Raw genomic sequence first — 26,755 nt, 5'->3', positions numbered from 1 at the left:
GATGTGGATGCATTTGAAAAGGGAAATTTGACTGGATACCTAAATATGCCTTTATTTGACTTTTTTTACCGGCGCATAAAATTAAATGCGCTAGTGACATATTTTTTTTTGGACGAAAATGCTCCCCTTGCGAATAGTTTATAATCGCGAGACGCAATCGACAATCGCGATATGCAATTTTTTATTTTTTGTAATTTTTTCAAAAAAAAAAATTGCGTCTCGCGAATGCCGGTTGCGAGACGAAACCGGCGTTACGTTTCGCGATTATAGACTTTTCGCAAGACATTGTCGACTTTTCACATGACATCCGGTTGCGTCTCGCGACATGAACAATTTCGTCAAAAAAATATAAGGGTGTCACCAACGCATTTAATTTTATGCACCGGTCAAAAAATCAAATAAGCCTATCTTTAAGGTCATTTTGACAAATTTCCTTTTGAAAAAACAATAATTGGGTGCTTATCCTTTTAAAAAAATAAAAAAAATATTGAACCATGCGGTTAATAGACCAAACCAAAACCTAGTATGACTATATGAGGACCATTAATTTCCAGATTCATCGTTTTTGTCACCCAAAGAATGAAAGATGCCTTTTTTTTTTCTTCATTATTTTTTTTCAATCAACTTTAATAAGCAGCAGCAGTAAGCAATTAGTCAGTGTCAATAATAGCAGCCGTTGAATGGGGTGTGGGTCTTCGATTAGTACACTCCCTAGTTTTTACTTTTCCTTCCAATTTCAAGCGCCATTTTTACAACAACGAGAATTGTGGACTTTTTATGAAGCCAATCCATTTAGAAGCAAAAAAAGTGGGGAGCTTTCTTTTCCCATTATGGAACGTCATCATCATCATCCATCCCTGTTTCGATTCGTCTATTTATCAATCATTCGAGCAAAAGCAGACGGAAAAGTGGTCATAGAAAGAAGTCGTCTGCCATGTGTTTGTTAAAATGCCTACTTGTACTGCAAAGCATTATAATATACAATTTGTACTACCCACTTGAGCTTAGTACTGAATTCCGCGGTTTCTTCGGTTTCACTGTAAGTAGTAGTAGAATTCACACTCCCATAAATTCGACAGCTTTAATCTAATGTCTCATTTTCAGTACTTGTTCTTAATTTGAATGGTCTGGAAATTATTCAATTCTGATTTAATAAGCTATAGTTAATATGGGGATCTTTTTTTCACCACTTCATTTCCTTTTTGTGTGAATCGGATAGATTCTTTATTTTGCGACCAATTGCACTTGATTCCAATTGCCCATCTTGTGCCTTTTTCAGATTCGCTTTCTTTCAGAAGGTATTCTCAATTTACACTCATCTCATATCATTTAAGCCACAATTCTGTTACCTGTTATTCTCATCTTTCATCTTTGGTTGTTTTGATCAGAGACTACATGGAGGAGGTGAACCAGATTGAGAGAAATAGTTCAGAAGAGGTTGAAATTAAAAGAATTCCTCCATGGAAGAAACAGATTACAGTTCGGGGAATCATTGCAAGTTTATTGATAGGAATTATGTATAGTGTTATAGTGATGAAGCTCAATCTAACGACTGGACTTGTACCCAATCTAAATGTTTCTGCTGCTCTTCTTGCGTTTGTTTTCATCCGAACGTGGACTAAGTTGCTTGAAAAAGCTGGTTTTGTCTCTAAACCTTTCACCAGACAGGAGAATACGATAATTCAAACGTGTGCGGTTGCTTGTTATAGTATTTCTGTTGGAGGTTGGATTGAATTATGATCTTATATTTACTGTTTTATTTATTTATTTGTTTGAAAGTGTTTTGTTTTTGGTTTTGGTCAGGTGGGTTTGGTTCTTTTTTGCTTGGTTTGAATAAGAGAACTTATGAACAGGCTGGTGTTCAAACAGAGGGGAATGTTTTAGACAGTTATAAGGAACCTGGTTTAGGTTGGATGACTGCTTTTCTGTTTGTTGTTAGCTTTGTTGGTCTCTTGGCTCTGGTTCCTCTTAGAAAGGTATATCAAGATCATGTCTCATATTCGATTCTCACTTATTTCATGATGTTTTTTTACATCTTTTTGTTTTGATTGTTTGCAGATTATGATAATTGATTATAAGTTGTCTTACCCAAGTGGAACTGCCACCGCGGTTCTGATCAACGGTTTCCATACTCCAAAAGGAGATGACATGGCCAAGTTGGTTACATTTTTTTCCTTTTTGTTGGGTTTTTGACATGAACTCAATCCAATTTTTATTTTTTTTACAGGAAGCAGGTTCATGGGTTCATGAAATTCTTCTGCATTAGTTTTGTTTGGAATTTTTTTCAGTGGTTTTACACGGGTGGGGATGGTTGTGGGTTCTCTAACTTCCCTACGTTCGGGCTGAAAGCTTGGGAGCAATCGTGCGTGTTATCTTCCCTATTTATCATTTAATAAAAACTTTAACCTTCATTTGAATTTGATATTGTTTCTTGTAGATTCTACTTCGATTTCAGCGCGACTTATGTCGGGGCAGGAATGATATGTTCCCATCTTGTGAACTTATCGTTACTTTTCGGAGCAATTTTGTCTTGGGGAATTATGTGGCCATTGATAAGAATGCAGAATGGAAACTGGTTTCCTTCTTCTTTACCTCAAAGCAGTATGAAAAGCTTGAATGGCTATAAAGTAAGATAAATAAGTAGTTCGAGTAGAAAACATAACTTTTTTATTTCTTTTTTTAAAATGGTTTGAAAACTCGAATTCATGACAAGAGTCTCATAATAAGTATAATTTTTAATATAATTTTTGGTATTTTTGCAGGTTTTCATTTCTATTGCTCTGATCTTAGGTGATGGTCTCTACAATTTTCTTAAGATATTGTTTTTCACTGGTAGAAGTATGTATGAAAAATTGAAGAAAAGGACTCCCAAACCAGGTAATTTTCTGCTGATTTTTTTTTTTTAAAAAAAAAACTTAAACTCTGATATGAATTAGTCTAGTTTTTGTGAAAAACTGTAACCATTCGAATTAAAAATAAATAAAAGAGAATTGGCGAATCCATGAAAAGGGAAAAGGCCAATTGCTTTTAAGCTATAAGAGTAATGGACCACCACAATATTATGTCATGGAGCACTTATATGATAAAAATGGAATGTAAAAATTCATAAATAAGTCTTAAAATAATTTTCAAATATTTATTAGTCTTTTTAGGGCAAAAGTCCAACAAACACTCCATCTTAGGTAGCCCAACCTTCTTCAATAAAATAAAAAATCTATTATATCTTTATTTTGATGATTGAGCATTTGGGTGTTATGATTCTTTTTAGGTTTTTTTTGTTATTATATATGTCTAGGGTCAATTTAGAGTAAGAATAAACCATTAGGTATTTGGCACCCCACCTCCTTCCTAAAAATATGAAAAATCTTTTATCTTTATTTTATTGATTGAGTATTTGGTTTATATAAGAGTTCCATTATTGAAAATGCTTATAAATTTGTTAATTTATTAATCTTTGGAATCTACTTTTATTTAGAATCCAATATTGTTTTTATTTTATTTTTGTTAAGATATAGAATTCAATATATTAAAACTAAAGTGTGTTTGGAATCAAATTAAAAATTTTATAATATTGGAATTTTTACATACTTATCCTTTAAAGGAAAAAAAATAAAGTGAATAAAATAACAAAAATAGATCAAAACTAAACATATACAAATTGACCTTCTACATTTGGTTAAAATCATTATTCGAGACTAATAATTCCTTAAGGTGGTTCTCTCTTCTAGCCTAGTAGTGGAGTGATATTTGTGGCCTCCCTGAGTACTGGGTTCGAGTCGGTCAGATGTCACGTTTCGCTTACCAGATTAATTGGTTAAATGTGTTTGTAGGTTTTGTGCTTAACCCAACGTTTAAAGGGTCCTGTGTTCTTTCACATGCGCCCAGGAAACTTTAGTAATAAAGGATCCAAATTGATACCCATCTAGGTCTGCAAATGAGTTAAGCCAAGCTCGAACCAGCTCGAGCTCGACTCGATTAATTATTTATTAGATCGACTCGAACTTAAGTTCAAACGAATTTATAAATTTGAGCTAAAGCTTGAACTAAAATTAAGTTTTCAAACTGGAATTTGAGCTTGAATTCAAACCAAAATTTATTTTTAAAATAAAAATATCAAACTTTTATATACTCATTCAATATTAAAAACATAATATTTTAAAATGAAAAATCAATTAAAGCAAATCAATATTTAATCATCAATAACAAATAACACAATATATCGATCTAACAAAGCCACAGTAGACATTTTAAGTGGAGTCTATTGAGAGAAACTAGTTGATAATTGACAAAAACATGACTATTAACATAATCATTAAACACCTATAAGGTATAAGGTCTCTGAGTCTTCTCACTACAAATAAGTCTCGCAAGTTGAATATCATTAGGCATAATAGTCACCCGTTTGGATTAATATCTTCAAATAGACTAGCTAAATAAGCCTCAATTGCCGAGCAACTATATGCGGAGCTCTAACTCTCAGATCTGTACTGAAATCGTGCAATCTCACGAACAAATCTTTGGAATGGAAGTTTACAGATCAAAAGCTTCATACTCTTTTGACACTTACGGATCTCTCTCAAAGCAACTGTTTCTGGCGAAACTTGTGAGGCCTCTTCACACCTCGGTAGCTGGAGAAGATTTTATAGCCGCCTTCATCGCTAGTTACTTCCCCAACTCCTTATCTCTAGTCGATTTCCTGACGAGGTCTGTTTTGTGCACGCCATTTAAATAAATGAGAGATAATATGGAGAAATGAAAAAAAACTTTGTAAATGAGTGGGAGAAATTAAGTAAATGAGAGATAATATGAAGAAAAATGAAGAACTCTTTATGAATAAGTAAGAAAAATAGTGAATATAAAAAGTCATGAAGATATGAATTATGATGATGTATTAGAGAATTAGGATTTTAATTTTTAATTTTTGGACCATAAGATATAATAATATGAATTGTGGGTTTGTCATATAGATTTTGAAAAGGGAGTGAAGAAAACAAATATTTATTTTAGATTTTATGTTTTAATATTAAAATAATTAAATAAATATATTATATATTATTAGGCTCGAAAAAACTCGACAAGCTATCAAGCCAGTATTATATGAGCTCGAACTCGACTCGAATATTAAACGAGCCAGTTAGAGCTCGACTCGAACTCGGTCAAAGTCAAGCTCAAGTCGAGCATTGAGTTTTGACTAAGCGGCTTACTAGCAGCTCACGAGCGGCTTACAAGCAGCTCACGAGCGGCTTACAAGCAGCTCACGAGCGGCTTACAAGCAGCTCAACGAGCGGCTTACAAGCAGCTCACGAGCGGCTTACAAGCAGCTCAACGAGCGGCTTGACTCATTTGCAGAAGTATATACCTCCATTCTTTCCTTTCTTTTAAGTCATTAAGATCATCTATTACAAATACTCAAAACTTAGATTATTTAAATTATTTGATCTAAGCAATATATAAGATTATTTTAAAAAAAACATGAGCCTTCAACCAACCTATCTTATAACATTCTAAATATTAGATATTAAGAATATTTTAATCATTTTTTTTAAACTGAATATGAACATGAGTCTGAGTTTGGAATTACTAAAATTGTTTTCAAATGGCCAATGGTGATTTCCAAATAACCCATTAAGTCCTTCAAATTTTCTTGAGATTGATTCTATGAATGTTTGTTTCTTCCATTTCAGATGAAGTTGACAACAATAACAAACCATTGGATGAAGATGATGAACAAAGAAACGAATTGTTCGTTAGAGAAGCCATTCCAATGTGGGTAGCATGCGTAGGATATTTCGCTTTCTCCATCGTTTCGGTGGTGGTTATACCACTCATGTTCCCCGCCCTCAAATGGTACTACGTGGTAGTCGCCTACACGATCGCGCCATCTCTCAGCTTTTGCAACGCCTACGGAGCGGGTCTAACCGACATGAACATGGCCTACAACTACGGTAAAGTCGCGCTCTTCATTCTCGCAGCTCTAATTGGAAAAGATTCAGGTGGAGTAGTGGCTGGTCTAATCGGTTGTGGTCTCATCAAATCAATCGTCTCGATTTCCTCCGACCTAATGCATGATTTCAAGACCGGTCATCTCACGCTCACTTCTCCAAGATCAATGCTCTTAAGCCAAGCTATCGGAACTGCCATCGGTTGTGTCGTGGCTCCTCTCACGTTTTTCCTCTTTTACAAGGCTTTTGATGTCGGGAATCCAGAAGGGGAATATAAGGCGCCTTACGCGCTCGTGTATAGGAACATGGCTATTCTAGGTGTCGAAGGGTTCTCGGCTCTTCCACGTCATTGTTTGCAGCTTTGTTATGGTTTCTTTGCTTTCGCTATATCGGCCAACTTGTTTAGAGACTTGTCGCCTAAGAGAATCGGGGAATGGGTCCCGCTTCCGATGGCGATGGCGGTTCCGTTCCTTGTGGGGGCGTATTTCGCGATTGATATGTGTGTGGGGAGTTTGATCGTGTTTGTTTCGCATAAGGTTAATAGTACGAAAGCAACTCTTATACTTCCTGCGGTTGCCTCTGGATTGATATGTGGTGACGGGTTGTGGATCTTGCCTTCTTCTATACTTGCATTGGCCGGGGTTAAGCCTCCAATTTGCATGAGTTTCTTGGCTAAGAAGGCGGTTTGAGTCTTGGAGTTGGTTATAAAATGGTAGTTTTTTTTTTTCTTTTGAATAAGGTTATAGGAGTTACATGATTGAATCAGGAGATTTGAGCTTGATGAAATCTATTATTTATATAGATAATGATATCAAGATTGTAATATATATATATATATAGCTAATTTGAAGTTAGCTTTAAGCTCGAGTTAGGGATGTCAATTTTATTTCGACCAAATGATATTCAACATGATTGAATAGGGACGATTTCCTTTTAGAGCAATCCAAGGATCCTCGAATTTGACATGGAGAGCCCCTGTGTCGGCCCCAAATCCTATTTTGGTTTTCAAGTTATGTGATATGTAGAGAAACTTCCTGTCCAAACTTGTCTAACCTGATTAATAAATATGTTAAAATCGGATTGACCTGAAATGACTCAGAGTAGACTCGTTAACCCTTTTATAATTTTATTCAATAAAATTTTGTGTTTGTCATTCGTTATTCATTCATTTTCACTCACAAATGTAACAAAAAAAATCGTATGTTCAACTTGACCTTTCACTTGCTCTAAATTTCAATTTGTCGTCCCGTGACTCACTCCCCTTCACTCCTTCTCAAATCTTACAGCGTTGATAATACTCACTGTCCAGACGTTGACCATATCCATAGTTATTGAGGTCGATTGTAGTTTTTATATCAGTAGGCAGAGTCACATTTAATTTTTCTTGCTAACTAGATATGTGATTTAAGTTTATTGTTGTTTTGTGTTGATTTTTTATATATATATTATATGAGATTGAATATCAGATGAGATGTGATTTACCTTAAGTTATTTATTCAATTGCTTTGTGTACACATGCTATTTTGAGTTTGGAGTAAGATTTGCATGTAATTTGTTTAATTTTTGATAGAGAGATGTACTATTCATTTATATGGGTTAAATTAAATTTGTTCAAACTGAATAAAATAAGTATTCAGTTTAGGTCAATTACAAATAAATTTATATCAAGGTTATACTTGTATTAGTCCGTCAACCCAAACCCGGCCATGTCATCCCTAGGGATATGGGATATGGCTTAAGTTTAGTAAAAAGAAAAAAACATTTTATTATTTACTTAGAATATTTATTTAACTTTTACAATTTTACCATTTAAAAAATTAATAATTTTAGTTTTTTGAAATTAAAGAAAAAGTAGCATGTGCCCACAAATGCTTAATCACATAATCCGCAAATACACTTAACCATTTAACAAAACACAAAATTTGTTGTTTAACGGGTTCGAACTCAGGACCTCTCAAAAAAACTGAGGATATCCCACTCTTGTTGTCGTTAGGCTAGAAGAGGGGATAAAAATGAGATAACGGATTAAATAAATAACCCGCAAACACACTTAACTATTTAACTAGGCATAGAACTTGGCATCTGACGGGTTCAAACCTAAGACCTCTAAGGAGACTGAGAATATTGACCTCTTATTGCCGTTAGGTTAAAAGAGAGAATAAAAATGTGGTCACAAGAGGGTTAAACATATAGCTTGTAAATATATTTAACCATTTAACCAGACGCAAAATTTGCCGTCTCACGGGGTCGAACCTAGGAACTCGCAAGAAGGTTGAGGATATTCATCTTTGGTTACCGCTCACACTTTTAAGATTTTAAATTTATAATTTAAGTTTTTAAAATTTTAAGAGTTTATTAATTATTTTTATTTTACATAAATGAAGTGAACTTATATTAAAAGTTAAAATATATTATTCAAATAAATAAACTCATTTAATTTAATTTTATATTTTATTATATATATATAATAATAATAATACCTACCTAATATTTTTTTTAAATAATTTTTTATGATTTTAAATAAACTCTAACCATTTATAAATGTTTAACAAGTATTTTTTTTATTCTTTTTATATTATATTATATTATATTATATTATATTATATTATATTATATTATGATGACAAATGAAATTTGATGTTGTCAATAAATAAATAAATATTCAACCAATCAAACTATTTTTGACGTTTTCTTCTCAGACATACATTGGAGTTGTGCAAAGGCAAAACAAGTCATATTACTTTTTCTTTTGAATAATAAAATATTTAAGAAAATCAATAATGTAACTTAGTTTATTTATTATCTCACCGACATTTATAAAATGACTGTCCATTTTAAAAATAAATTAATTAATAAAAAAACAAAATATTTCTTGTGTATTTATCTGTTTACTTAGTTGTTTCATGTTGTTTTTTTTAAATTATTTTAAATTAAATATAAGTTATTTAGGTTTTTAATTAATATAATATTTTTAATTTAATGTATAAATCTTATAATATAAAGTAATAATATTTTAATTAATAAATTGACTTATTAAATAGTTGAGAAAAATATGATTAGGTATATAAATTTCATTATTATTATTATTATTATTACTATTATTTTTTAAGTATAATCCATATTAATCCATCCAGCTCTTAGAACTAGTTTGATTGGGTTTTGTATGGGTTCTTTTAATTTTTTTTCTAAAAAAAAAATTATTTGATTAAAAAAAAATTAAAATTCAGTTTTTTTTTTGTTTTTTTTTTCACTCAATTTTTTTGAATGATAAATTAATTTATAAATAATATTTTTTATATTTTAATATATAAAAAGAGAAATTCAATGAATGAAATGATGGTTAAATTATAAATAAAAAAATCTTTTAAAAAACAAAAGATCAAACAGCTTGTTTAATTAAAGAATTTTAGTTTTTTTTATTTTTACAAAAAAATTATAATTTCTCCCTATATTATATCATAATATTATTTTAACCATTAAATTATTTATTTTATTAATTAAAATGTTCTTATTTTATTATTATTAATTTTAAATTTTAAATATAAAAATATATTTTAATAATTAAATCAATTAAAATTCAAATAACTTATTTTTTTTCTATCAAATAAGACTTTTTCTTTAAAAAAAAGCCCTCATTATATTTAAGAAAAAAACTAGGATCAAACAAGCTCTCAGAAGGAAATATGCCCCTTTCTTTTCATATACACAAACAATTCAGCTGGTAATTCATCATTTTGTTAGGAATTAGGATAAAGATTTTATTTAAAATAACTATTATTTTTATCTTGCATAAAAAGTAAAACAAAAACATCCTGATAGAGCAGCCAGGTCCTCTGTTAAATTCAGTCGGTACCCTCTCATCTCAAAGGGTTGTAATAATTAATTTTTTTTTTTACCATTTACAATCTTTTTTAATGCGACTCTTTGAAGGAATTAAAAAAAAAATTAAATTCTAAACAATTTACTATAGTAGCTCATAGAGTCTTGTCTACTAGACTAAATGTGTGATTCTCACTTAAAAACATTATAAGTTAAAGGAGTGATCATGAGACTTACAAAATTAAAAGAACATTAAGAGCAATAATTATATAAAATCATACTCCTTACAAAATAAAATAAAAACAGCCATACCAACATTTTAAAACTTAAGCATATAATTTTGTGACCATAAACTTATGATTTATTACAAATTTAAATAGGTATTTACAGTCACAAACTTTAAAAACCGCATGGATCGATCAAGCTGCTGTACGAAAACATTGAATTTGTGGAAAGTGTTTTTGCGCAGCCGAATTACTTCCGTTTGCTACATTGTTTCCCTTGTCCAGATTGACTTGGTCTCCCGTCTCAGATAAATCTTGTACTAATAAAGAGATATCGAGACAGAATTTGTTTAATAAACGGTAAAGAATGGGGAGAAAAGAGTGAATTGAGGCTAGTTGATGTAGATTCATGGCTTATTCTTCTCTCTTTTTTGGTCTATAAGTTGAAGATGAATGGAGTTTATATATAAGATGTGTGTGGGTGGCTATACCTATCAACTTGTAAGTGCTTGTTCCTCTCAAGTCTAAGCTTTTAGTTATTTCCCTTTTTCCTTTTGGAATTATATGAAGCCAACCCTGAATTGTCTATACAACTAATAAAAACAAATTAAAAATGATTTTTTTATTCTTTTAATTTTCACTAAAGAAATTGAGATGCCCCTCAAATTATTTAGTGGAATTATGTCATTTCGCTTTCTTTTCTATTTTCAAACTTGACACCATGGTGCTTAACTCTCTTTTATGCCTCCTAATTTGTAACTCACTCCCCATTTAGGTGGTACCTATAAAGAGTCATCTCATATCTTCTTTCAATTGTCTAGTAAATATCCCTACAAAAATTGACATTCAAAAATTATTGTTTTCAATATACCTATCACTCCTCTATATTGATTGGAGAAGCCGTCAAAAAGAAAAATAAGAATATCGTCATCCACATCATTACATTCCAATTGTTAAATGTTTTACGATTTGCTTAAACTAAATAGTTCACGAGAGAAAATAACAAGGATATCGTTTTACACCCACAAATCTAATCACCTCACTCCATATTTCTCAGCAAATCTATACCAATTATACTCGAAACAAGACTTCCGATGATAACGATTGAGTCTAAAATCAACCCTGGGAAATATGTGTGGTGTTGAGTCAAATTGTTTTTGTTAGTGAAAAATTCCTTTAGTCTTAATAGATAGTTATATCTTGTGAAAGGATTCAGAATTTCATATCTTAAACAAGAGCACACATCCATAATCACATACTTACAAAATTGAAAGGCCACATAACACATATTAAGAGCAATAATTATATAAAACCATATGCTTACAAAATTTAAAATAAATCAAACAAAACGTAACAAATTCATTTTTTCTTTTCTAATTTGTCATAAAAACTTGAACCGAGGACTTGATGGTCATTAGCCTTATACTCTACTATTGAGTTAAACAAGTCTTGAGCATCATAAACTAGAAAACGTGCATGCACATCGCATAAAAAAGATTTGGTTTAATCAACTTTCAAGCAGATGTACGAAAACATTGAATTTGTTGAAAGTGTTTTTGGGCAGCCAAATAACTCTCGGTTGCGACTTTGTTTTTCTCATCCGATTCGGCCTGATCTTCCATATCGGGTAAATCTTGTACTAAGAAAGAGATATCGAGACAGAATTTGTCCAATAAGCGGTGAAGAAGGGAAAGAACAGAGTAAATGGAGGCTAGTTGTTGTAGATTCATGGCTTATTCTTTATAAGTTGAAAATGAATGGAGTTTATATAAATACTGGGGGAGGCAGGGTAGTGCCTATCAATTTCAATTTCTAAGTGCTTGTTCCTCAAGTCTAAATTTTTAGTCATGCATGGAATTATTTGAAGCCAACGCGATTTGACTATTCTACTAATCAAAACAAATAAAAAAAAAGATTTGTTATTCTACTAATAAAAAAATGGTTATAAATTATTTAGAAACACTTTAATACATGCATGTTCCCTAATTTCATTTATTACCTTAGATTTTGCTTGTTTCTATTTAGTCTCTTGTTAACCCACTAGGATGGTATTTACTAGGAATAAGGAATTGAGTCACTATGTTAGTTGAAAATGCACATTTAAACTACCAAAAGTCAGTTTTAAAATATCTTATTAAACCTTCAATTTGGTTGATTGGTCGGTTCAATTTGATTAATTAAAAAATTAATTCGGTCAGTTTAGTCGGTTCAAAATTTATTACTAAAGAATATAATTATCTCTAATTTTTTTTTTTTTTTTATCAATTATGTATATTATGATTTAATGGTTGAAAAAATAATTATTATGAGATATTATTATCCAATTATTAAAATTGTAACTAAAATTATATATATTTTTATTTTAACTTTATAATTGGTCAGTTCGACGGTTCGACCGCCACTAAACTGACCAATTAAACATTTGAGTTCGATTTAGCGATTTCATCGACCGTTGTCATTTAATTTGACATGAGATCCGATTTAAGCAATTTGGTGGGTTGAGTTACACCCTTGGTTTCAATGAGTTTAACTTTATTTATGTAATTTATAATTGTTGAAGACAAAAGTATTTTTGTAGTATTTACCAACCAAGAACTTACCCATGTTAAACAAATGCAAATGTAAATGATTGGTCCAGTGATGTAAGCATTTTAATATGATAAAACTCTTTTATCATTTTAAATAGATTTGTCCGACTTTTGTTATTGAATTATGTGGAAAGGGTGAAAGAAAGAAAAGTCCACGAGGACTTGTTTGATCTTAGGTTTGTAAAGATTTTTATGATATAAAAATAGATTATTTGAGATTTTATAATGAATTATTAAAATGTAATTTATATTTAAAATTTAATTTTAATAAAAGTAAATGAAGAATATTTTGATATTTTAATTGATTAATTAAGTTATTTAGATATTTTAATTGATTAATTAAATATTTGATAGTTAAAATTAAGAATGATAATTATAATTTGTCCTAAATATCTCTATTTGAATTCTTCTATTTTGAAACCGTTTTTACGAATTTGATCCGACCGGAAAAGTATTTGTGTCTCCTCTCGACTATGTCAAAAACACTAATAAAATAAAATAAATATATGACAATATATTTATTTATTTTTTATAATTTATAAAATATTAAAATTTAATTTTAAATATAATATAAAAATTTTATATATTGAACCATATATCGTGTATACAAAATATGTGCCTCCTCATAAATATTTCTCAAAATTTAAAGATAATTAAAGTAAAATAGGACAGGATAATGAATTCACTCCATATACAATTAGTTCCATTATTATTTCTAATTAAAATATTAGGAACATAGCATAAAGAAGTTTAATTTTTTTTTTTCTTTCTAGAAAAACAAAGTTATTTATAACGAGCCATAATTATTTGAAGCCTTCCAATGCAATTAAAGTCCAAGAGGAAGTTGGTTCTTAGTTAGTAGGTGATGTCGTGTAATCTGTCTGTTGGAAGGACAATCTCATGTGATTGTTTAGTATAAATATACATGGAAGATCGTGAGAGACCGATTAAAAGAAGTAAAATGGTCAAATCAACAACAGTTAAAGTTTTAACGCGTCTTTTTCAGTGTTAGAATATAAGATAATATATATCATAATATTATAAAGTATGATAATATTATTAATATATTATATTATATCAATATTATATTATATTATTAATTTTCTTATAAGCTCAATGTAATGTCTATATAATAGACATAACTTATGTAATTCAATATATATCATTCTAATACAATTTCTTTCTTCTTATTCTAATACTCAGTAACCCCTAAAGGCGCCTCGCGCATTTGGGTCCGAAGAGGCTATATGTTGTACCGTGAATGTCATTGGTGGTAGAGAGCGAGTTCTAAAAAGGGTGAGTTATCAACTAGACTCAATGTCCACAATCAAAGTAAGAAGATGTCTTTAGTTATCACACAACATATGCATCAAACTAGGTTAGGAGCGATGCAACTAGATCTTCGTAAGGCCAAAGCTTTGACCTTTGCAGCGGTGGTAGACGCTAGGAAACATGCTATTTATATTGACTAGACAAGTATAGTTAATGTTAGATAATCTTTTAAATTCCAAACGTTAGAGGCGCGCTCTAGAGTTGTGGTTATCTCGGAAATTAAGAACGAAAAAAAGAGTGATGAATGTTGATTTGATTTATTTAAAATTATTACATTGGGCTCTTTTGACGTCGACTTGGAACCAATGGAGTCTTGGGCTCGGACCTAGTGAGAACGTATTTTGGCATGGATTCGATTCTCGTGGAAGATATGTTGTTATATGGAAATAATTTAAAATAATATTTATCATGTCAGTTGATAAACGTATTAGATCCTTAGTTGATGAAGAAATTCAACGACTCGTTGATATTCGATTAGTTAATATAGAAAACCCACATGTTTTTGCTCTCGAGACAACATAAGACTGTCATAGATAGGTAGGGTACATGGATTCAATTGTTTGGAATAACAACAAATATGTGGAATCACGATCTTCTTAGCTAAGTCGGTACTGATCTTAGAGGATTTATTGAACTCAACAAGGAAACTCAATTAGGACAGGAGAGAACGGTTGAATTAAAATTAGGGTGCATCATTTTAATACACATAGTCGTTACCATGAATCTATTTGTGTTGATAATGGGACACAATTATATAAAGTGATAGTGTGCCTAATCGTTAGATTGTCGCGTCTTCTTCATTGGGATCCTCTTCATCATCAAATCCGCCTAAGTTAGAGGTGTCAACTTTGTTTATAATAACGAGAGAGTTAGTGATAACCCCATTTTATGTTGATCAAATTAGTATGGCTAGCCTTGTAAATGTTGATCGAATTGAAATGTTAGTTGTTGAGATTACAAATTTGGGGAGATTTGACATGGTCATGAGGGAGGTTAAATAGTCTGAGGTGGGATTAAATGAACCAACATATTCTTGTGAGGTTGAGATCGAGTATCCGTCTTCACACCCATCAGGTTGTGATGTCTCCCTAAATGTCGAAAAAGAGAGAGTAGGCATGTGGTAGTGTATCAAGAGTTGAGTTCATCAACTCCCCGTCATATTTTGGATTTGTTGTCCAAGAAAGAAATGATTGACGAGGTAGAAATATAATCAAAGTCAATCATATTAGAACACTTTATATGAGATTAATGTTCTTGAATTATCAGTTTTCCTTCATGATATGTCTAATGATAAATTAGTGGTTCATAAGCCAAATTATGACGTCAATGAGATTATCCAAGTAGAATTCTCGACACATAATATACGATGAATAAAAAAAAATCCCCATGAAGGAGGTCCCTAAATTAGAGATTAAAGTGTGACCTAATGTGCACGCGATTTCGCCCCTCCCGTATACTCTCCACCCAATCCCTTCAAAAAGATGGACAATCAACCTATTTCTCGATTCAATAGAAGCCTAAAGTGAATAGGGTCCCAAATGAGGAGAGATAGATAAAAAAGAAAGTCCGATTTGATTCCATTTATTCATAATCCTAAATAGAATGTAGGAATCCATATGTAAACATAATATATATTCTTCATCGAAAAACTATCAACATTGTGAGTTGAAGATGTTAAATGATCTACTACATGGTTATATACAAGTAGGAAAGCATATCTCGAAGCCAATAAAATGTTATTCTAACGAAATTTTATCAATGGTTGGAAATATTATTGCTTAGAATTTTTATGATATAAATGATGTTGTAAAGAGAGGAATCATTAATTAAGACATTAATGGGAACCCTTTGTTATGGCATATAATGTTTTATTGAAACTAGAATTCGAAAGATGGATTAATGGATCATTAAAGATCTATGTAATTTGCGGTTTATGGTTGGGAGGCTCTTGATTCTGTAGGGGCGTTGTGTAAATTCTTGTGGCATGGGATTAAGACATGTATGAGAAAATGGATATTAGCTTGGGTAGATACTCGACTAACGTTCAATTAAGAAACCGAGAGGATAATTTCTGATGAGTAATTTATGTGGTCTATATGTCATTTCTTTCACAATTTAAAATAGAGTTCTTTAATGAGACGAAGAACATAAATAGTCTCAGTATTTAACCATTTTTTTGCAGGCGACATTAATAAAGTTAGATCTCCGTCTGAAAGAAAATTGGTCAATAGGCCTAGTAATCTAATGTGCAAGTTCATAGAGACAATTGAAGACTTTGAACTTGTCTTTGAAAGGTGGTATATTCACCTTTAGGAGAAGTAATGGTAATAGGGGTCATGTTCATTCCCGTATCGATAAATTTCTAATAAGTTAATCAATTTTTCGAGGGGTTTCTAATATATTTCAAAAGGTTTTTTCATTGAGTTATTCAAATCACCGACTGATCTTGATGGAACGTCGAGTGATGGTAAGAATATGTCGATCATTTAGATTCGAAAATAAATGGTTGATTAAAGAAAATTTTATATCGTGTGTGCAATCATGGTGGGTGAGTCAGACATCGATTGGTTCTCCATCGAGTAACATCTTTGTGAACTTAAGGAATCTGTGTAAGCTTTTCAAAATTTGGTTCGTAGGGAATTGTGTTATATTTTATGCTAAAATCAATGACTTATGAAATGAAATTAATGTCATTGATGGGGCTGAGGAGATTTTTGAACTCTGCTCGATATGTTCTAAAAAGGAAAAAATTGAGGCACACTAATAAAGTAGAGCTAATAATTAAGAGTCGAGAATAGAAACACAAAATTTTTCCATGGGATCTCTATTGAGCAAACAAAAAATAATGTGATTAATTTGATCTCAATCGAAGGAGAAGTTAATGATAATGAACCAAAAATCTCTACGAGTATTGTCAAAACCTATAAGGGTTTGTTTGAAAAGTCATTTACAGTTAGACCTAAATTGGATAATATTGTTTTTTATTCAACTAGTACAACTCAAAAAGATATGTTAGTGACTCATTTTTCAACAGAGGAGGTTGAGGAGGTCATTAAGGGGTGCGAAAATGATAAAGCATCGGGATACGACAAGTTTATTTTGACTTTTGTAAGAAGATGTGGTCTCTCTTTAAGATAGAATAATGGAAGAAAATGATCATTTTTATCGTTTCTTATCATTAAACAAGAATTAGAACTCTACTTTAATATGTCTCATTCGTAAAGCTCCATTGACTATTAATATGAAGAACTTTAGGCCTATTAGTCTCATTTTGTCTTTTTATAAAATTATCGCAAAATATTTGGTCATATCTAGTAATCAAATGGCATTCATAAAATGTCGTCAAATCTATGATGTTGTATTAATAGTCAATGAGTGCATTTACTCAACTAATTCAAGAGATGACAAATGTGTTTTTGTCAAGTTAGACATCAAAAAAATTTATGATCAGATCAATTGAGAGGTTTTGTTTGATGTAATGGACCGAATGGGAATTGGTACGAAATGGATTGATTGGATTAGATTTTGTCTATCGATGGTTAAGTTTTCTGTCATTATTAAAGAGAGTTCTCAAGTATTTTTTGAGAGCTCCCGAGGGATAGACATGATGATCTACTTTCTACTTTCTTGTTCATCATTGTTACATAAGACCTTTCAAAAATGATGGTTTTCACAAAAAAACTCAAGACTCGTCCGTGGAGTGAGTTGTGGGTCAAGAAAATAATTATTTGTCGTATCACATTTGTTTTTTGTTGGTGGCACATTTTGCATGGTTCAGTCTACCTACATAAATTATAAACACCTTCGAGATATTTTATAATTATTCGTTAAATGTTTCGGTCTTCGAGTTAATCTTAATAAGTTAGACATTTTTTTTCTCAAATTTTGTTTCAAATAAAAAAGATGAGGTTGACAAATGTGTTAGGATTTAACATTAGTGGTCTTCCGTCAATCTATCTTGGTATTTCATTGGGTGATAATTACTATGCAAAGTCTATTGAGACCCGATTATCACTAAAATAAAATGTAAACTATCTAAATGGAAAATCAAAATAATCTCAAAAAGGGGTCGATTAATCCTCATTAAGAGTGTGTTGTCATATATGTCCACATATATGATGTATTTATTCATTCTCCCCAATAGTGTACGGTAATAGAGAGAATAATGTGTAAATTTTTATGGGGATCTTCTAACTCATTTTGTTATCATCTAGTTAATTGAGATAAGGTTAAATATTTTAAAGATCAAGGAGGCCTGGATATTCGAAATCTTGTTTCCTTTAATAAAGCTCTTCTATCAAAATGGTGTAGTTTGAACGGAGTCGGATAGTCTTTAAGCATTGATGATCTCAGATGTATATATGGTCATGATTGGTCTAATCGGTTCACTAAAATATCTAATTATCCAACGAGTGTAACATTTGAAGGAGAATTTATTCTATGTGGAAAGTTTTAGTGAGTAGTCTAGAATTATTGTAAGAGATGATTCATTGATCAATTCTTTGGACAAAATTTGGTGTAGTCTCAAAAGTGTAGATATGATTAATCTTGAGTTTGTTTTTATTGCTTAGACGTATGTACTTGTGCAACTAACTCATTTAGACGTATGTACTAATAAAAGTTCATTTAAACATACGTACTATCAAAAATTATCTCATTTAGCCTCTTTTAGTAAACCATGTTTATTTTTATTTTTTAATTTATATATTTATTAATTAAATATTAATATATTTTCTCTCTCATCATCTTTCGTTAATAAATGAATTCTTTATTTTTATCTTTTTCATAAATGTTTTTTTATTTTTATATGAGTATTTATTATTGCTTATTTTAATTTTATTATTATATATATATATATGGGCATTCGTTATTAATTATTTTAACGTTATATTTTTTTTTTAAATTGTTTGGTCTTAATGATTATACTTTTAACAATAAAAAATTTTTAACACAAAAATAAATTAATTAATATTTAGATAATAATAACAATTCATTCATCAAACACCAAAATAGTAATAATCAAATATTAGACAAAACAATGTTACTTAATTACTATTACTTATGAATAAAAATTAAATAAAAAATTATTAATTTTATTTTTGTTAATATTAAATTAAATAAAAAAATTTAAAAATATTATAGTAAAACATAAAAGTCATAAATAAGTTGTTAAAGTTATTTCAAAAATAAAAATTTAAGATTTATGAGAAATAAAAACTGGTAAAAAAATGTAGATGAAATAAAAAAAGAAACTAATATAAAAAAAAAATAAGAATGAAATAAATTATCTGGTTTAATTAATGTAAAAGAAAGAGAGAGAAAATATATTAATATTTAATTAATAAATATATAAATTTAAAAATAAAAATTAACTATGGTTACTAAAAAAGGCTAAATGAGCCAATTTTTGATAGTACATATGTTTAAATGACCTTTTATTAGTACATACGTCTAAATGAGTTAGTTGTACAAGTACATACGTCTAAGTGAGCTTTTTTCCATATATATAAATGACATGTTTGATCATCGGTTTAGTGATTTCGCTAGTTGAATTAGATATAGAAGGAGATTAAATATTATGGAGAGGTCGTCCCATTATAGAGTTTTAATTTTGGTAGGATGCAAACAAGTGTCCTCGTCTGAAGAAGACGTTATGCATTAACAAGACATAAATAGTTTACATGTGGGGCATTGCTACAACTTGTTTGCTAAGATGGTTCTATATAAATTTTGTTAGGAGAAATTTTGGGAGTCAAAAATTCCCTCCAAAATCTCGTTCTTTAGAGTGAACGTTATTCACGGTGAAATTTTGAAGGATGACATGTGAAAAAATAGTGTATCATGGTTAGTCGTATGTGTCACGAAGATGTTGAATCAACAACTCACTTAGTTTTGCATTGTCGAGGGGTGACTAATATTTGGAGTCTTTTGTGGGTACTAAGATTAATTGGGTGATGCTCGAGTTTTGGGTAATTACTAAGAAGTTTGGATAGATGTAGTTGATAGGGAAAAATCATCAAATTTTTAATGATCGTAGTTGTTCGATGTGTATTATTCATAATGTTATTATTATGACATTTTATGATATTCGTTCCGGAAAGTCGGTAGAGTCGGTCAGAGAGTTAATCATTTTTCTCGAATACTTACGAGCTCGATAACCTATTAAGTAAGATTTTTTTAATGTCATATTTTCTCATTGTATTTAAACGATTTTCATAATTTTAATATACATGAGCTATTTAAAAATGCCATATAAAAATATTTTAAAATAATAAAAAATAGAATTTAATTTTAATAATTTGTTTATTTATTTATTTAATTAATTAAAGTTTATTATCAAATAATTTTAATAATATATATATATATATAAACAAAAATTAAGAGATCATCGACCTCGTATATATTGAGATCAAGTCTCCTTCTTTGTCCACAAATATAAATAATTAAACATGTAATTTTTTATTTAAATAAGTTAATGTAATATAGATATATTAAAAGTATATATTAAAATAAACTTGTGAAATTAAGAGCAACATAACTTTATTTTATTTTATATACAGAATTAATTTTCATTCATTTAAATAAAAAGTTACACACAAAAAATTAACTTTTAAACAATATAAAATAATATGTACAAAATTAAAATAATAAATTGAAAATCTAGATGTTAAATTATATAACCAATAAACATTCTCTCGTTTTAAAGTTATTTCTTAAATAATTTTTTTATTTTAATTATATACAACTTATTGCGTAGTTTAAGTGTCAAAAATCTTATCTAAAATATTAAATGTGCAATTTTCAGTTAGAAAAATAAAAATAAATATAAGCTGAAAGAGTGATTACGAGACTTACAAGATTGAAAAACAAGTAATATAAAAAAAAAAATTAAGCCAATAATTGTGTGACCTTTAACCTTACAATTTATTACTGAGTCAAATAAATAAACTTTAAAAAGTGCATGTATCGGTGAAGATGATGTATGAAAACATTGAATTTGTCGAAGTGTTTATGGCAGCTGCATTACTTTTGTTTGCTACATTGTTTCCCTCATTCAGATTGGTTTCATCTCCCATCTCGGATAAATCTTGTATTAGGAAATAGAAATCGGGACCGAAGTTGTTCAATAAACGCTAAATAATGGGGAGAAAAGAGTGAATCGAGGCTAGTTGTTGTAGATTCATTGTTTATTCTCCTCTATTTTTTGTTTATAAGTTGAAAATGAATGGAGTTTATATATAAGATGTGTGGGTGGCTATACTTATCAACTTTCAAGTGTATGTTCCTCTCAAGTCAAAGCTTGTAGTAATTTCCTTTTTTTTACTTTTGGAATTATATGAAGCCAACCTGATTTGTCTATTCAACTAATAAAAATAATTTTAAAATGTTTTTTTTATTCTCTTAATTTTTACTAAAGAAATTGAGATATCCTCAAATTAGTTTACTACGGGTGGATCTATGTAAAACAAATAAAATATGTAAAACAAATAAAAGAAAAAAAAAATTACGTTAAAAATATGACATTAACCTATAATTTCTTTAAAAAAATAGTAGAATTTTGAGAGAGGAAAAATAATATTTTATTACTTTTATATTACATAAGAAGTCCAGTGCTTAAATAGTGAAAACTATATATTAATAAAATAAAAATTAAATATATAAATAAAATAAAAATTAAATTAAATCAATCATAATTGATTTGACAATCAACAACAAATTTTCAATCAAGTAGCAAATCAATTATTCTCATTTGATTTTATACTGATAATATTTCATTCTTGAAATTTCCATTCTTGGAATTGTTTCTTTCTAAGATAATTCAACACTCCCACTCAAGTTGGGTAGTAGATGTTGAGACTGCCCAACTTGCCACATACTTCCTCGAATCGCCTTGGTGAGTATGTTAGTCACCTGATTGCGGGATGTTATAGAGCCTTAAGCAGAGATTGAAGAGGGTGTTGCCGATGGGATGAAATGATAGTGAAAAAACTTTGAATTGCCGAAGTTTCACTAGATGTTGATGACATCGAGTGACGTTCGAATCTCCGGAGTGTCGCTAAATGACAGTGAAAAGACTTTGAATTACCAAAGTTTCACTGGAATTTGATAGTGAAAAGGTTTTGAATTACCAAAGTTTCACTAGAATTTGATAGTGAAAAGGCTTTGAATTGCCGAAGTTTCACTAGAATTTGATAGTGAAAAGGCTTTGAATTGCCAAAGTTTCATTGGAATTTTTTTTTGACTAACTTAGAATTGCCAATCGTCTTCCCCAATTCTGTATCCTAAGTGTGTGTTAAGCGTTTTGGGATAGTCGGAGTTGATTTTGTTGAGGGCATTTGCAGTAGTAGAGTTATTATCAGTTTTTTCATAGATAGGTTGTAGCAACCCGAGATTAGCAGTGAGTAATCGACGACGAGCATCCAATTGGACGTCGGTCAAGGAGGTAGCATTGGAAAGCGGCTGCTGAACGTTCATGCCATGGTATCCAATCGACGGGTTTTCCGAAGATTATCCAACATTTGTCTTTAGTGTGACCAGTTTTTTTACAATGGTCGCACCATGATCTACTACCATAACGAGCTTTGGTAAGAAGGGTTGCAGGTTTAGATTCGACAGCTTCCATGTGATAAATCATTAGATGAAGTCTTTCTTCTTCGTGATAAATCTCAGCAAATGCTTCTTTAATCGATGGTAGTGGCTTCCTTGAAATAATGTCAAGATTGTTATTTAAGCTGGACATAAATTTAAAACACCTTTTTTGAGCGGAGTGTTTGCGGTAGATATCAGCGTCGATTGGGTTCGTCCAAGGAAGTGATTCGGCGGCGGCGATTTCTTGCCAATAAGTGCATAGAGCGGTATAATATTTAGTTACCGTGAGAGTCCCTTGTTTAAGATTGAGAATGTTGAGTTCAATCTTAAAGAGTCGAGACGTATTGTAGTTTTGAGAGTAGGTTTCTTTGACGGTGTCCCAAATATCTTTTACAGTTTCATATCCGTTGACATAGATTTTAGCCATTTCAGGAGTCATTGAATTAACAAGCCATGACATGACAAGGTCGTTGTTAGTGTCTCATGCTTCATAGGTGGGATCACCAGATTTGGGAGCGACGACAGTTCCTATAAGAAATGATATTTTTCCTCTGCCACGAATGTTCATTTTAATGGAGCTTGCCCATTCGAGGTAGTTGTCACCGTTAAATCTAAAGATGGAGATAGGAGAATAATCCACAGAAGGAGAAGAATTTTGGTCAGTCATGATAGGAGATAGCCGATCGAATAAAAATAAACTTTTGAGAGTTCAATAATGCTCTGATACCATGTAGAATTTTGAGAGAGTGAAAATAATATTTTATTTTTTGTAATAGCTTGTATATTACATAAGAAGTCTAGTTTTAAATAATGAAAATTACATATAAATAAAATATAATAAAATAAAAATCAAATCTATAAATAAAATAAAATAAAATCAATTATAATTGATTTGACAATCAGCAACAAATTTTCAATCAAGTAGCAAATCAATTATTTTGATTGATTTGCTACTAATAACATTACATTCTTGGAAATCGTCATCCACATACTTAGACCCCAATTCATGCGAACAAAACATTAAGAGTGTGTTTGATAACCTTGGAATTGGCATTGGAATTGGAATTGGAGGGTCCAATTCCAATTCTTATGTTTGTTAGACACTTTAATATTAAGAATTGGAATTGGAATTAGAATTCCAATGGAATTCAATATAGTGTAATTTGATAGTTCTCAATTCCTATTTTTTTAGGTCGGAATTGTAATTCCAAATTAACACGTTTTTCATGTTTTTGACATGTTTAACACGTTTTTCACACATTAAACACGTTTTAAACACATTTTTTACACGTTTAACATATTTTCATATTTTGGCACGTTTAACACGTTTTTGGCACATTTAACAAGTTTTTCACGTCCTTGACACGTCTAACACGTTTTTGACACGTTTAACATGATTTTCACGTTTTTAACACGTTTAACACGTTTTTGGCACGTTTAACACGTTTTTGTCACGTTTAACACGTTTTGACACGTTTAACACGTTTTTGACACGTTTAACACGTTTTGACACGTTTTCACGTCCTTGACATGTTTAACACGCTTTTGACACGTTTAACACGTTTTTTTTTACGTTTTTGACACGTTTACCACATTTTTGACACGTTTAACACGTTTTGACGTGTTTAACAAGTTTTCACATATTTAACACGTTTTTGACACATTTAACACATTTTTTTACGTTTTTGACACGTTTAACATGTTTTCACGTTTTTAACACATTTAACACTTTTTTTACGTTTTTGATACGTTTACCACATTTTTGACACGTTTAACACGTTTTTCACGTTTTGGCATGTTTAACAAGTTTTTCACATGTTTGGAAGGTTTACACGTTTAAAATGTTTTTAACACGTTGTTGACATGTTTCACATGTTTTTTACGTTTTTGACACGTTTGACACATTTTTAACACATTTAACACGTTTAACACGTTTTTCACGTTTTGGCATGTTTAACAAAATTTTCACTTATTAAAACGTGAAAAACTTGTTAAAACGTGTGAAAAACGTGTTAAAACGTGAAAACGTGAAAAACGTGTTACAACGTGTGAAAAACGTGAAAAACATGTGAAAAACGTGAAAAACAAGTTAAAACGTGTGAAAAACGTGAAAAACGAATTAAACGTGTAAAAAACGTGAAAACGTGTGAAAAACGTGAAAAACGTGAAAAACGTGAAAAATGTGTAAAACGTGTTAAAACGTGTGAAAACGTGAAAACGTGAAAAACGTGTGAAAACGTGATTAATGTGTGAAAAACGTGAAAAACGTGTGAAAAACGTGAAAACGTGTGAAAACGTGAAAAACGTGTTACAATGTGTGAAAACGTGAAAACGTGAAAAACATGTGAAAACGTGAAAAACGTTTGAAAAACGTGAAAAACGTTTGAAAAACGTGAAAAACGTGTGATAACGTGAAAAACGTGTTAAAACGTGAAAAACGTGTTAAAACGTGTGAAAATGTGAAAAACGTGTTAAAACGTGTGAAAAAAGTGAAAAACGTGTGAAAATGTGAAAAAATGTCAAAAACGTATTAAACGTGCCAAAACGTGAAAACATATTTTAAAAGTTAACATTTTGAACCAATATTTTATTTTACAAACATTGGAATTAGAATTGAATTACAATTCTATCATTTTCCCAAACATAGGAATTGGAATTGAATTACAATTCTATCATTTTTCCAAACATAGGAATTGAATTGTAATTCAATGTCAATTCTCATGGAATTGGAATTAGAATTCCAATGCCAATTCCAATTCCAATTCCAATTCCCCCTCATCAAACACACCCTAAAGGATATCTAACGTTAATATTGAATGGACCAAATATATATGTTTAAACTATGCATTATGAAATGATTATTAGTTTAACTTCAATTTTTAATTCGTTCACTTAAACAAAAACAAAATGTAACGAAAAAATTATGACTAAGGATACAAAAATATCAAACAATTTAACATTAATGTAATGTGTATGGAAATTTCAAAGAAGGCAATGTCATCTCTGACTTAATTTGCCTGTTTCCATATAGGACATAATCACATAATGGTCCTGCCCAAAAGGTGACTATACAATTTGATAAAGGTTTTATAATTCCGTTTTAATTCAATAATCCACGAGAAATATCAATGATAGAGTTTTAGACCCACAAATCTAATTTCCTCAATCACTCCATATTTCTCAGCACTCACTAACAAGTAACAACTCACTAACAGTTCTCGGCATAACTCAATCTATATCAATTATACTCAAAAACAAGACTTCGAATACTAAAGATTGAGTCTAAACCCAATTCAGGGAAATATGTGTGATTTGTTGAGACAAATTGTTTTTGTTAGTGAAGAATTTTCTTTAGTCTTAATAGATAATTATATCTTGTAAGGGGATTCAGAATTTTATATCCTTAACAAGATCACATATCCATGACCTCATACTTAAGAAATTGAAAGGCCACATAACATATTAAGAGTAATATTTATATAAAACCATATACTTATAAAATTTAAAATAAATCAAACAAAGCATAACAAACTCATGCATTTTTTCTTTTCTAAATTGTCATAAGAGCTTGAACCCATGACTTGATGGTCATTAGCCTTAATTATACTCTACTATTGAGTTAATTAAACAAGTCTTGAGTATCATAAACTAGAAAACGATCGAATAAAAAAGATTTGGTTTATTATGAATCGAAAGCTCAATCAACTTTCAAGCAGATGTACGAAAACATTGAATTTGTCGAAAGTGTTTTTGGGCAGCCAAATAACTCTCGGTTGTGTCTTTGTTTTCCTCATCCGGTTTGGCCTGATCTTCCATATCTACGGGTAAATCTTGTACTAAGAAAGAGATATTGAGACAGAATTTGTCCAATAAGCGGTGAAGAAAGGGAAGAACCGAGTAAATGGAGGCTAGTTGTTGTAGATTCATGGCTTATTATTCTATAAGTTGAAAATGAATGGAGTTTATATAAACTGGTTTGTGTGTGGGGGTGGTGGGGCTATATTTAGGGTAGTGCCTATCAATTTCTAAGTGCTTGTTCCTCAAGTCTAAATTTTTAGTCATGCATGGAATTATTTGAAGCCAACGCAATTTGACTATTCTACTAATCAAAACAAATTAAAAAATGATTTGTGATTCTACTAATAAAAAAAATTATAAATTATTCACAAACACTTTAATACAAACATGTTCCCTCATTTGTTTTTTTTATTATATATTTTGCTTGGTCATGGTTCTTGTTAACATATTCGGATGGTACTTA

The 26,755-nt window shown here is 30.3% G+C and overlaps 1 protein-coding gene across 1 annotated transcript; it reads left to right on the top strand.

Annotated features, from left to right (window-relative positions):
- Nucleotides 1–1,100: 1,100 nt before the first annotated feature.
- Nucleotides 1,101–6,809, top strand: LOC124919409 (metal-nicotianamine transporter YSL3-like). Its single transcript, XM_047459645.1, has 8 exons — nucleotides 1,101–1,298; nucleotides 1,389–1,723; nucleotides 1,804–1,976; nucleotides 2,059–2,156; nucleotides 2,228–2,362; nucleotides 2,438–2,627; nucleotides 2,763–2,877; nucleotides 5,685–6,809. The coding sequence occupies exons 2-8, from the start codon at nucleotides 1,396–1,398 to the stop codon at nucleotides 6,629–6,631; spliced, it is 1,986 nt and encodes a 661-aa protein (XP_047315601.1). The 5' UTR covers nucleotides 1,101–1,298; nucleotides 1,389–1,395; the 3' UTR covers nucleotides 6,632–6,809.
- The last annotated feature ends 19,946 nt before the right edge of the window (nucleotides 6,810–26,755 follow it).

Source organism: Impatiens glandulifera, chromosome 1 (genome assembly GCF_907164915.1).
Source record: "Impatiens glandulifera chromosome 1, dImpGla2.1, whole genome shotgun sequence".
NCBI lineage: Eukaryota > Viridiplantae > Streptophyta > Magnoliopsida > Ericales > Balsaminaceae > Impatiens > Impatiens glandulifera.
Note: the sequence above shows the minus strand (reverse complement) of the source record. Positions and strands in the feature narration are given on the sequence as shown.